Source organism: Lynx rufus, unplaced genomic scaffold, assembly GCF_022079265.1.
Source record: "Lynx rufus isolate CCGP_SWC_20201006 ecotype Redwood Valley unplaced genomic scaffold, mLynRuf1.p SCAF_2, whole genome shotgun sequence".
Taxonomy (NCBI): domain Eukaryota; kingdom Metazoa; phylum Chordata; class Mammalia; order Carnivora; family Felidae; genus Lynx; species Lynx rufus.
In genome coordinates this window covers 25,236,507-25,250,566 of record NW_025814834.1, presented here as the reverse complement: position 1 = coordinate 25,250,566, position 14,060 = coordinate 25,236,507, and the positions used below count along the sequence as shown (strand labels likewise).

At 34.7% G+C, this 14,060-nt stretch overlaps 1 protein-coding gene across 1 annotated transcript in view; it reads right to left on the bottom strand.

Annotated features, from left to right (window-relative positions):
- The window catches only part of ERBB4 (erb-b2 receptor tyrosine kinase 4), a 730,912-nt gene that overhangs the window by 212,819 nt on the left and 504,033 nt on the right, over positions 1-14,060 (bottom strand). Inside the window, exon 18 of the mRNA XM_047082226.1 lies at positions 2,615-2,747. Coding sequence (XP_046938182.1) covers positions 2,615-2,747 — 133 coding nt within the window. The remainder of the gene's footprint in view (positions 1-2,614; positions 2,748-14,060) is intronic.

The window sequence follows — 14,060 nt, the reverse complement described above, 5'->3', positions numbered from 1 at the left end:
TCAAATTTATATTTCAAAAAATGCATACAATTGTGTTCAAGTCACCTAAAATAAATCTCAGAATGAATTACAAAATTTTTTGAAAAACTAGAAGAAGAATCTCCCTCAGAAAATGTCCTTTATTCGAATCCAACTCTGCTGTGGAGAATTTGTTCAGTAGATTTTGATACACACACTATATGTATATAATCAGGAACTTTAATAAATTATCTTTTTAAATCATATAAAAACTTATATAAAAATCATATGCAAGATTGGGGACTAAATTTTAGCACTATGGGCTATATGTATTTAAAACAGATGCTTTGGCACATAATATTGCCATAATTTCATGTTTTGAGAACTTCACTATTCTACCTGAAATGTTTAGTCTTCTGCAATTTTCTTAGATGTCACTTAAAATTTTTACAAACATATTTTTCCAGGCATTTGCGAATGATGTCTTTAAAAGAGGCATTGTTTCGTTTGCATGCCAAGATGGCAAAAAGAGGGTCAAGTTTAAATTTGTAGGTTTGTATCTTAGTACTGCCACTCACAGGCTTAGAAAGCAATTTATCCCTCCTTGTCCCTCATTTCATACTCGTAACATAGATATGGCAATAATTACCTTCGAAGAGTGTCAAAAGATGAAATGGGGTATAACATAGCTGGAAAACTTTGGAATATTGCCTGCCGTATTGTAAGCTCTGAATCTGTCACTCTTCATGGGATAGGATCATGTCCCATTAACACTTTTTAATCACAGTATCTATCAAAGTATCAAGCTTACAGTGCATCTCAGTAAGTGTATGTTAAATAAAAACAAACATATTTTCTACTTTTATTCATGTAACAGAAGACAAGACAATCTGGAGCAAAACGATTTTGGAAAAGCATATTTACTCTAAGTACATTCCAACAATATATCATGCTTTAACAAGTTTTTCACATCTGAGACAGATTTCAAGCTTCAGTAGTTAAGGATTTGAGTTGATCCTCTTAAGAACTCCTCTTCTATTTAGATGGCAGAAAATCATAGTTATTTACTTCTCCTGAGAGAAAGATGGGACTTCTACAATTATCTAATTTAGTACTAAGCAATAATTTTTTATAAAAATTAGAATCTGCTTATAAAACTAATCAGCATTTGCTTATTTAGTAATTAAATGCCAATTTAAAGGACATTCTTAGCACCATATTAAAAAAAAAGAAAACACACAAAATAATTATTTTTGTAGCAATGAGACTTTTCTGCCTGTGGTTAAGGGACAGAACTCCTTTTCTATTTATTCAGTCACTTAAATAGCCACTGCTGTTCCAAGCCTTCAGTTCCTCTCCAACTCTAATTTACTTCACTCTTTAGAATTCTCTTTACAACTGCCCCAAGCTGGCCATGAGGGAGAATTCTACCTGCCTACAGCATCCTAGCTAAACTGAAAATAAGCACAGCACAGGTGTTGTGTCCAAACTTGTATTCATGTGCAGGGTTGAAAATGATGAAGTTGATCTATTTGTAAATATCCAGCTCAAGTAAGAGTTATTACTATTTTTTCTCATGTATATAATTGACTACCTATCTTATGCTTAGCCATCTCTATTGATGAGACAATCCATTTGAATTTTAGACACCTCCAATTCTTAGAAATTCTTTCCTCCGTGTAACTGTAGGTACTTGAACATTGCACACGATTCTATCTACTTTCAACTTCTAAAGAAAGAGAGCTAAATTGTATTTGCTATCAGTTTGCAAAATTTATAAATGAATGTTCTCATTCCTGTCAGTATTAAGAGGAAAAGTCAGACTGTCACACTGACAATGAGCAAGAAAACAAACCAGGGAAGGCTAAGACTCAGAACAGAATTGCTGTGAGCTGTTCAGACAGCCAGGGATGTGTATATCAGAAGAAAGAGGTAAGATGCAAGTTGAGAAGGATGTGGAAATGCAGTTTTCTGTAATTGTTTTTCCCCTGTAACCTGTACAGTGAAAACTATCATGTTGTACACTAGAGAACTCAGTGTGGCAATATAAAAGAAATTATAATAATTTGTGGGTAATTTACATATTCACAACAACTAACACGCATAATATTAAATGATTCCCATAAATTGTGTGGTAAGGTCTGTGTGATTACAATACTAAGCTTCATCCTGTAAGCTCAGCTTTTTACTGCTAGTATAGTGGGATCAGTGGCTACCAATTTAACGACCGTAATTAAAGCATAAATTGCTGGCCTATCTGGTTTTATTTTCAACCAGAAAAATTCTAACATTTTTCTAGTTCTGCTGAGACTTCATCCACCCAGATGTTTTCTGTTCTGCTACTGTAATATCCTAGAGCTTGCCTTTGGGATTCCTCTCCCAAAAGAAACAGATATGTCTTTTCAATAAGATCTGTCGTTCGAGAAGATAATAGTCTCGCCCTTGGTATTTGTCCTCTTTAAGCCATGAAACTGCCGTGACTACTTTTACTATATACTCTGATTTTTAATCAACTTTGTATAACATACTAAGAACTATAAGCCCTTGGCAGGAAATTGAACAGCATTTCACTAGGATAAAAAGCTGAGTATCATCTAAACCTTCTAAACCTAATGAAAAGCCCCAAACACATGCAGAGAAGAAATAATCACCTCACCTCTGTTTCCAGAAATCTTCTCAGGGCTCTTTTCTTTTTGATACTCTTCCTTCTAACATAAACTGCAAATGTTAGACCCACGATGACCAGGATGAAGAGCCCGCCGATGACTCCAGCTGCAATTAGAGGAGTTCTGCCAACCGAAGGAAACAGGAAAAAAACAAGTAAGAGGAGAGACAAGACAGAGGAAGAAAAAGAGTGGATGTAGGATACATTATCCACATACCACAGATCTAGTCAGTTAGAAGAAAAACAAACAAAAAATTGCATTAAAGCTGTCACAAAATTTTTCTCATGACAAAAACTATTTCTGCTTTTTGTTTTGCTTTGTTTTTTAAATAAACCATGCACAAACAACTAATCTTTGGAGACGAGCAGCCACAGCATGCCATTTGACCAAAAAAAAAAAAAAAAATGAAAAAAAAATATATATGTGTGTGTGTGTGTGTGTGTGTGTGTGTGTATACATATACATATATATATTACACTTAGTAACAGAATGAAGAACATATGACAAAATATTGATATTTAAGCATTTTAAATTGTTTTAATTTTACTTGTGTCTATAAATAAATGGAAATATATTTTAATAATGTTGTGGTACATAATATTATTTCCAAAATTTTTTCTAAAGTAGACTTTCTCAACAGTGGCACTATTGACATTTTAGGCTGGATACTTGTTTGTTATGGGGGACTGTCTCATGCATGTTAGGGTGTTTATCAACATCCTTGTCCCCCATCCACTAGATGCCAGTAGCACCCCCATCCTTCAGTTGACAATTTCACTAGATATTGTCAAATGTGTGCCCAAATCACCACCTTTTGAGAACTACTGCTCTAACGCAAAAATGAGTGGTCTGGAAACATATGAACCCACACCCCTGGAGCATGATGGTACTGATAAGAGAGATGTATTAACAAAAGTGCTGTTTCAAACTCTTGGAACTTTGATAAGATATAGAGCAGGAAAAAATGAAGAATTGAGTCAGATTGTTTTTCAGAGTTGTGGTAGGACAGAAGTAAATATTATTATCAAAAGCGTGCCTAAGCATCATATACCTACAAAAGAGGTCTACACATTAAGTATTACATTAAAAGATATAACTAGTAAGATGAGATTAGAAGGGGTTAGAAGAGATTTCCTAGAGATTTTTCTTCTTAAAGTGTCTCCTTAATACATTGTTAGCTAAGATATAATTTTGAAACTGATCACTCATTGTTTTCTAACTTAAATTTTTTCCTTGCTTGAAAAGTAATATTTATGATCTTAACTGCTTGTTCTAGAGTAGTATCTATGAGCTTTCTGTGGTCATAGCCCTGAGATATATTAATTTCATTCATCACAGTAAATAGCCCAGAGCAAAACACATAGGTGTTACCTAATACATATTTGACCAAGAAGACATGATAGATAAGAAAAGTAAAAAAGAACTCCCTGAATGTCCATGCTTTCAATAGTAAAGTTTTTTATGCCTTATGTTCCCATTTTTACAGGAATTTACTCTATACAGCTACATTCTTTTAGAAAAAAAAATTACTTGCTCTTGCAAAATAAACTTCTGTTCAAAGACACATCAAAAATAATGATAGCAGATGATCCTAAATAAAATTTTAAAATTTTAAGGAGCTCTTGAAAAAAATCCGTGTAACTTCTATAAATGAAGCCATGTCTTCTAAAGATTATGACTGTTATATTGCTGTATAAAACTACAGAAAAACCTTAAGAAGTATTTCATCCTAAAGGTTGTTTCCTGACAGCCGAAAGTACTATAGCATACTGGAATGTTGCTATAATTCAACTAGATTTTCCTAAATGGAATTTTATAAAGATATAAAAATCTATGCTGAGAAAATTAAACTGTAGTATGGACACAAACTCATCATTGTGATGTGTTTTGGCATGTGTGAGATCATATTTTTGAGCCTGGCAGTTAAATATGTATCTCAAGAAAACATTTTAAGATTTCAGTCCAAGGCATAATTTCTGGCTCAAGTGTTTCACATATCCCTGAAAAAGCCATTACTACACAAAGAGTTGTATTTTTGTGCCTTCAGCCCAATATTTTTATTGCAAAGGATTTATGTATGACTGAGAATAGTGCCCAACATTTTGTTAGTTGTAGATTTGAACGAAACTCTAAACTTCTTCTGTTTATCTATTCTGCAAAAAATAAGTGGCATGAATTTATGAAAATGGATGTCAATATCACTGTAACCAAAAAAATGTTCTATTTTGTTTTTGTTTTCCATTTTAAGAAGAATCACTTCTTTTTTACGTTTATTTATTTATTTTGAGAGAGAGAGAATGTGTGCAAACAGGAAAGGGGAAGAGAGACAGTGAGATAGAGAACCCCAAGTAAGCTCCACGCTGTCAGCACAGAACCTGCGGAGCTCAATCTCACCAGCTGAAACCAAAAGTCTGACGCTTAATCCACTAAACCACACATGTGCCCCAAGAACCACTTAATAGAATAAAATGAGACCTCTGCCTCCGTTGTTTTCATCTAATTTGGGTGGATATCAATTGTTGAGTCATTACTACTTAGCTTGGTCATGGCAATAAACATAAAACACCCAAAAACACAATAGACAATAATTACTACGTTTTTCTCATTAGCATTTACATTCAATATTTCCCCAAAGAAGTTCCTTGGTTGATTTGTCTTTCTTTATCTTTTTTCTTTCTTACAACTCTGCAGGAATGGTAGATGTACAAGCTTGAAGAACTAGTTTCTATACCTTAAAATATTACATAAATGTTTTGTTGGATATTTTAGGTGGCCAAATCCTCCATATTTTAGTAGAAGTTGCTCTTGAAAAATAAATCATAAACCACAAGTATGCAACTGGTCAAACTGAGTAGGGGGAATATTCTTTAAGACAACGTGCATGTTTCTTTAATAAGTGAATAGGAAAAAAAGGTACTGTTTTTATTAAGAAGACTTACTGGTCATAACAAGATGTGAAATGCAATCCTGCAGTGAACCTTAGTTTGACCACCATTTGTATGGACAGGTTTCAGATAACTTGAGAAGTTTTATTATGGGCTGATTAGGTAGCAGATGAGATAAAAATGTACTGCCATGTAAACATATAGGCCATAGATTTAAAAGAGTGGGTTACAAACAGTAGAATCTCAGAGAAATGTGTGTGTGTGTGTGTGTGTGTGTGTAAAAATTTCTAGAAGAATATACAATAAGACACTAAACAGTTCTTGTCTTTGGATAGTATGATTATAGTGCTTTTATTTTTGCATTTTTACTAATGGGCATTTTAAAATTTGATACAATGTATTTTTCTTTGGATATACAAGTTTGTTAAATGTAACTAAAACACAGAAAAATAAATCATTGTCTAAAAGTTTTTTTTTATTTTTTTTAACGTTTTTATTTTTTTTTTTAATTTTTTTTCAGTGTTTATTTATTTTGGGGACAGAGAGAGACAGAGCATGAACGGGCGAGGGGCAGAGAGAGAGGGAGACACAGAATCAGAAACAAGCTCCAGGCTCTGAGCCATCAGCCCAGAGCCCGACGCGGGGCTCAAACTCACGGACCGCGAGATCGTGACCTGGCTGAAGTCGGACGCTTAACCGACTGCGCCACCCAGGCGCCCCAACGTTTTTATTTTTTTTATTTTTGAGACAGAGAGAGACAGAGCATGAACGGAGGAGGGGCAGAGAGAGAGGGAGACACAGAATCGGAAGCAGGTTCCAGGCTCTGAGCCATCAGCCCAGAGCCCGACGCGGGGCTCAAACTCACGGACCGCGAGATCGTGACCTGAGCCGAAGTCGGACGCTTAACTGACTGAGCCACCCAGGCGCCCCCTAAAAGTTTTTTATAACAATGACCGTATTTTTTCCTTTACTGTTTACTTTGTATTTTTTTCAATTAAGACTTAATTTTGCTATCCCCTGTCCACCTTTACAATGGAAGTACTTCTGCACATATTTCTAATCATTATCGTTTAATGTGTCTGAGACATTTCCCACTATGTTTTGTACAATTAACATTATGTTTTGCCAGACCAAGCTAATCTGAAAAGTTAATATTATTTACACATTTCCCACTCCATGAAATTTTGATGAACCCAGATATTTGTAGGTATAGGATACATGCCCATTTTTTCCCTAAGAGTTAATCCTTCAACTCTTTATGAGAACCCTTTGGATAAAGAGGAAATAGCCATTTAAACGGCTTTTCTTAAATTGCTGTATATCCCTCCTAGGTATAATGCTGGCTATTGCTAACTAAGCTATATTTCTGAAAGACAGCATTTCCTTTCACATGTGAGTCAGAGCAACCTCTTAAAAGGCTGAGATATTACACTATTAACAAGATCATAAGGGTCAAACACCAAGGGACCTAAAATGTTCTGTCATCTGTTATCTATAACATGAGTATTGTTTGTTGTCATTTGCCTGTACATTAAAAATGTATGGGACACTTAAAGTAGAAGACATAGGACACTTCAAGTGCCAACTCCAAGCTTAGATTAAGAGAATGTAATCAGGGGTGCCTGGATGGTTCAGTCGGTTAAGCATCTGACTTCGGCTCAGGTCATGATCTCACAGTCCGTGGGTGCAAGTCCCACATTGGGCTCTGCGCTGCCAGCTCAGAACCTGGAGCCTGCTTTGGATTCTGCTGTGTCTTCCTCTCTCTCTGCCCCTCTCCTGCTCATTTTCTTCTCTGTTTTTCAAAAATAAATGTTAAATTAATTAAAAAATAAATAAAAGGATGTAATAAAATGATAATTTACCTTATTCTGTGATTCGGAAATACTACAATGACACAGATATTCCCCACTACTAATAGAGACTAATATAATAAAGATTTTTAGTCACAAATGAACTTGGCTTATTTACGTAAAAGCATATAATTTGGCTTTCATAATTTCATTTTGAATTTCAGAGACAACATAGTGTATTATATTCTATTGCCTTGAATGCAATTACCTGTCTTAAATAGTTATCTATAAAAGAGTAGTGCCTCCCCGAACTATACTACTCACATAATAAGATACATTCTTATAATTTATTGCTATATTTGAACCACGCTAATCCTCACTGGAGTATACAAAATGTGAGCGAATATATGAAATTTGATTTTATAAACATCCAAACATTTTTCCTTCATTGATCTGTTTCTTTCCAGATCTAGTCAGAAAAAAATGTATTAAAGTCAATATAATTTATGATTAAACTCAATGGCTCTCAAACTATCATACCATTTTTCATTTAATGTCAAGGGCAGGCCATCCTCCTAAAAATATACAGCCATATTTTTCTATAAAATTGTAAACTTAGTTAAACTGGTATTTTGCCTAATGTAGTCATTGCAAAGAATGCTAAATCTGTAAGATTCTTTCACAGGTATTTCACCAAATAAAAGGATTTCAATTTTATGATATAGGTTTCTTTTTTCTTTTTCTTGAATCCAGAATAATTTTCAATACAGATAAGGGAAACAACCCAAAGTTCTATCAAACACTGATGGTACAATTTGCAACCAACATTATGACTTTAAATCAGCGAGTACACTTTTAGAAACTTCTAAATTAAATTAAATTAAATAATTTGGAGATGGGTCTCAGGATTCATTGGATCAGACTTAGAGTGAATTCACTATTGATGGGCACTAAAGGCTAAATAGAATTTTTAAAAAAAAATTTTTTTTAACGTTTATTTATTTTTGAGACAGAGAGAGACAGAGCATGAGCGGGGGAGGGGCAGAGAGACAGGGAGACACAGAATCTGAAACAGGCTCCAGGCTCTGAGCTGTCAGCACTGAGCCCGACGCGGGGCTCGAACTCACGGACCGTGAGATCATGACCTGAGCCGAAGTCGGACGCTTAACCGACCAAGCCACCCAGGCGCCCCGAAATAGAATTTTTTTTTAATTTACATAGGAAATAAAAATAAACAAAAAACAACAGGCTAGTCAGATAATTTTAACAAGGCATTTTTGTATAATAAATTTTAAATAACATGGTAAAATAGTGTCTCTAACATTATTATTTTTTGTTTACCTTTCAAATCTGCATGATTCTTCCTTAGAGTGGCATATTGTGCTGTAAAGAGGCTTCACAGTCAGACCAATCTGAGTTTTAATTATGTGTCTGCCTAGTTGTGAGTGTAGTTCTTCTATCAAATAACTCAGCTTAAGTACCCATAAATATATTCTTCACCTATGGTAATAAAAAAATAGACACAGCAGGGAACTCTATAGTCTTTCTTACATTTCTGAGATCTGATGATTATAACTCTAGATCCTGCCAAATAAATGAAATTTAAAAATTAAATAAAATTTAAATAATGTACCCTTAAGCATTAGTGAATCATATGCCTCACTCTGGTCGGGACAATCCATATTTTGTACCAGTGTAAATATAAATAGTATCCCACTGATTCTCAAAAGCAACCTTGTGTGAGTGATAAATCCAATATTTATCTTAACTGTAGCCCAATTTAGAGAAATTAGGGTACCTCAAGTTGACAAGTCTTTACATATAACAGCTAACAAGTCTTTATATATAACACACATATAAATGTGTCTGAGTGTTTGCATTGTGTGTGTATACTTACACGCATTCATACTAGAGAGTATTAATATTAACAGATTTACTTCTTAGGAAGGTAAATTAATTTTTGCCTGTAGTAATCATATATGTAACTTAAACGGATGCTGCATAAATTAGGGTCCGATGTTATGATTCTCTATAACCTTATATTTTCTTTAAAACATATAATTAGGTAGCTTTAGCTATTTTCTTTAAAAATACAATTACATAATATTGGCTATGATCAACTGTTCCCTGTCTTCCTTCTGCATATCTTCTAGTGGTCATCAGACAAAAGTGTGAGTCCACCATGTATCCTCAGCAATGTGCTCCATGTTTCCTAATGTGCTCTTGCTATAAGAAAAATATAGTTGATCAAAAATATGTTGACTCCTTAATTAAAAAAAAAAAGTTGACTATTGACAGAAAATTCTTAGAATCAGTTGCCATCTAAGATAAGGAATACAACTTTGAAAATAACATTTTCAATATTTTATTAATTAGGTAAACAGTTTAAACATAGTAAAAGTTCTGCTCAAATAAGGGGGACACGGAATTTGACTGCCATCAGGTATTCATGAGTTTTATAGTGCAAAGAATGTCACTAAAAATTCACTTCAGTTTCAATGGGAAATAATCTAATAGAAATGGAAATATTAAAGACATTTTATCCTGATAAAGAAAACATTCCTGTTTATGGAGGTAAATCAGAGATTTATTTGGTCCTTAAATTCAAAAAATAAATAAATAAATTGACTATAAACATTTTTTTTTTTTAACGTTTATTTATTTTTGGGACAGAGAGAGACAGAGCATGAACGGGGGAGGGGCAGAGAGAGAGGGAGACACAGAATCGGAAACAGGCTCCAGGCTCCGAGCCATCAGCCCAGAGCCCGACGCGGGGCTCGAACTCACGGACCGCGAGATCGTGACCTGGCTGAAGTCGGACGCTTAACCGACTGCGCCACCCAGGCGCCCCAGCATTTTTATTCTAATAATAGTTGTATATTTTTAATTAAAAATGTATTTTTACATACATTGTATATTTTCATAATAACTATACAACGTAGATCTTATAAGCTTCATATAAGATATGAAGAAACAGACTCTGAGAAAAGTTAAGACACCTAGGTAAGGTCAAACATAATAGTAATGCTAACATTCTACATATTGGACTCTGAAGTCCATTAATTTTTCAGCTATATTATGTTGTCTCATTTTCCAATGTTGATTCATTAGAATTGTTTTTTAAGGCAGATATACAATTCATCAGATTTTTTCTTCAATATCTCTTTGAAAGTAGAGAATAGAAAAGGCATATAAATTCACTTAGGGGTTCCAATAGATTCTTTGATTTTATATTTAGTTATATCTTACTATTGTAATTTCTACTGGACTATCATTGTATCTGCATTGCTATGTTCATTGTGGTTTCTGTTTATTAAATACTTTATGTCCTTATTGAAATTTATAAGTGATATTATTCTTTACTTAGATTCATTTTATTTTTCTCATTGAGAAAACAGTTAAGAGGATTTTTTGGCTTAAAAAAAAAAAACAAACAACAAAACCTGGATTTCCTTTAAGAAAAGCAAAGACCAGCAATATCTACCATTCTAGTAGTGTCTGTGCCTACTACAGTGATACTCTCTGTGCAGTCTTCCCCAAAGAGGTTCAGACTTGAAACAAGAGACCTTGAAACACTAGGAAACATTGAAATTCCCCAGAAGACATTTTAAGTGTTACTGCCTAGGGCAAGGAGAGCCACATTAATGTTCTTTGTTTTGTCTTGTTTTGTTTCTTCTCCTGCAAACTGTGCTTATGGTGACCCAGAATTCCACCTGCTCTATAAATATGACACATCTTTTCTTTCTGAACAAATAAAAGTGATCTGGGTCAGACTCTGAGGCAGACATCAGTTGACAGTTACAGTTTTTACTTGATGAGACCTAGGGTATTACAGTATGTCTCTATCCTTTGATTAGGATTCTAGATTCCTCTTTTATATGTTAAATATTACCAGAAGAGTAAGTACTAAAACAAATGAATCACAACATACTCTCCCTCTTCCTAAGAAAATTGACTTGTCTTCATGTGATAAGATCTTTTTTCCCAATATTAAAAAAAATATATGAATGTTACAGATTATTCACTAAAATGGTGTTACAAACTATTTCAGTAGAGATATCACCATTAAAGCAATATGTAAATATCACCTGGATTCTTTTATCTCTAGGATTAGTCTCTGAGAAAAATTTCTAATAGTTTCATGATAATTCCTTCCTTCTCTGTATTGGCAATGTTTATATCTATCTATGGGTTATTGTTTGCTTGTTATAACTTTTGAGAAAGTATGCATACTTGGTTTGATTTTGGGGACAGACATTCTCATGCTTAAGGACATCATTCTGAGGATATATATAATAATCTTTCAGCTTTATTGAGGTAAAATAGAAAAATACCTATGGATTTCTACAAATAAAGTGTTGAAAGGGAATTATACTAGAAATAATTTTATTTTATTTTTTTAAATTTTTTTTAACGTTTATTTATTTTTGAGACAGAGAGAGACAGAGCGTGAATGGGGGAGGGTCAGAGAGAGGGAGACACAGAATCTGAAACAGGCTCCAGGCTCTGAGCTGTCAGCACAGAGCCCGACGCGGGGCTCGAACTCACGGACCGCGAGATCTTGACCTGAGCTGAAGTCGGCCGCCCAACCGACTGAGCCACCCAGGCGCCCCGTAGAAATAATTTTATTTTAATAGGTCCTTTTTAGAGCTTAGGTGAATTTTTGGCACTTACATTTTTTTTTCATAGTTTTTACCTATTATACAATATCACCAATGTCTGTATTAGTACAGCACTTTTATGATTATCTATAGATAGAATATAGAAATATGTTTACTGCCACAAGCAAAATATTGTAAACATTTCATTACCAAATATGTTATCCACTAAGTACTCTAACCTATTACTTATTCATTACATAGACATGGTAATCAGCAGAAATATGCCAAAGGATTAAAAAAATTGAGGATTTTTTACAACTTCAGTTATGTTTCCTATCAAAATTGTTTAACATGCTAAGGAATTTATTAGTTTTATAATAGAGCAGATAATGGCATGTAAAAACAACTATAAAGGAAAGGAGGGGGAGGGTAGGCACCATTCTATGTTCCCATATGTTAAGATTTTTCTTCACCTCGAAACCCCCATTCATTCTAGACTCTGTAACTGCAGATAACCTGTGTTGCTAACAGAGATTACATTCTATTAGTAAACTGCATCTATCTTTATCTATCAAAGCACCACACTGTACATTTGTGTCAGGTTTATTGGGCACAATTACATAATACAGACTGAAACAGTTCCATTCTGGGGTGCCTGGGTGGCTCAGTTGGCAGTGTCTGACTAGGGCTCAGGTCATGATCTCATAGTTCCTGAGTTCCAGTCCCGTGTGGGGCTCTGTGCTGACAGCTCAGAGCCTGGAGCCTGCTTCTGATTCTGTCTCCCTGGCTCTCTGCCCCTCCTCCATTTGTGCTGTCTCTCAAAAATAAATAAATGTTAAAAATAAATAAATAAAGTAGTCCCATTTTCAGAAGAGTCACAGACCAATTTTTTCTTTAAAGTTTATTTTGAGAGAGACAGCACAAATGGGGCAGAGAGAGAGAGAGAGAGAGAGAGAGAGAGAGAGATTGGCGCAGAGGGGGCAGAGAGAGGGGCAGAGGATCCCAAATGGACTTGTGCTGACAGCAGAGAGCCTAATGCAGGGCTCAACTCCCAAAGCCACGAATCATGACCTGAGCCAAAGTCAGACGCTTAAACAACTGAGGCACCCAGGTGCCCCACAAACCATTTTTTTAAGTAATGATTTGTCTTGTTCTCTTTATATATAATTTTGTACATGAAGCATCGTAAAAATATTTTGCATGTATTTTTTAGACAACCCAATTCTTACCTTAGACTAAAAACCCTTTTTTTTTTTTCTTTTTTTTACATAAAACACTGGACGGGGTAAGGAAATGTCTTTCTTAAGACCTATTACTCCTTTTAATTTAGATGAAATGTTTTCTACATTTTTGCCCTGCTGGCAGCCTTATTTCCCTCTCTGGGGATCTCCAAGTATTCCAGAGGAGTTGGCAGCCTTGAAAAATTCTTGACATTTGGATGGAGTGAGATGGGGGGGAGGGGGGGGGCGGGGTACCGAGAATTTAAGAAACAGGTACAGTCCTGAGGAAGATGTCAGAATTTGGGACATCCATGTAGGGTCATTGAACATTTCATGCATAATTAAAGAACAAAGATACTTTTACTAGGTGTTTTATGTGTGTTATGTCAGATAGTTCTTCCAACATAATGGATTGTGTGTGATGAATCTGAGGTAGGTTACATAACTTGCCAAAGGTCAAAAACATTCTAAGTGGATAATCAGGATTTGAATCTTGGCATGTTTTGCTCCAAAGCTTTGTCTGTTTCCATTAACAAATGATTATATGAGTTTATTACATCAATGGAACAGAATAGGTTTTCAGAAATAAACCCATGCATATATGGTCCATTAATTTATAACAAAGGAGCCAAGAATATAAAAAGGGAAAGGGCAGTCTCATCAATAAATAATGTGGGGAAAATGGGACAACCCCATGCAAAAGAATGAAACTGGACCACTTTCTTACATCATATACAAAAAATAATTCTAAATAGAATAGAAACTTGAATGTAAGAGACCTGAAACCACAAAACTCCTAGAAAACTAAACAAAACAAAAACAGGTGTCAACTCCTTGACTTGGGTCTTGACAGTGATATTTTGGATTTGACCCCAACAACAAATGCAACAAAAGCAAAAATCACCAATGGGTCTAAATCAAACTTAAAAGCTTCTACACA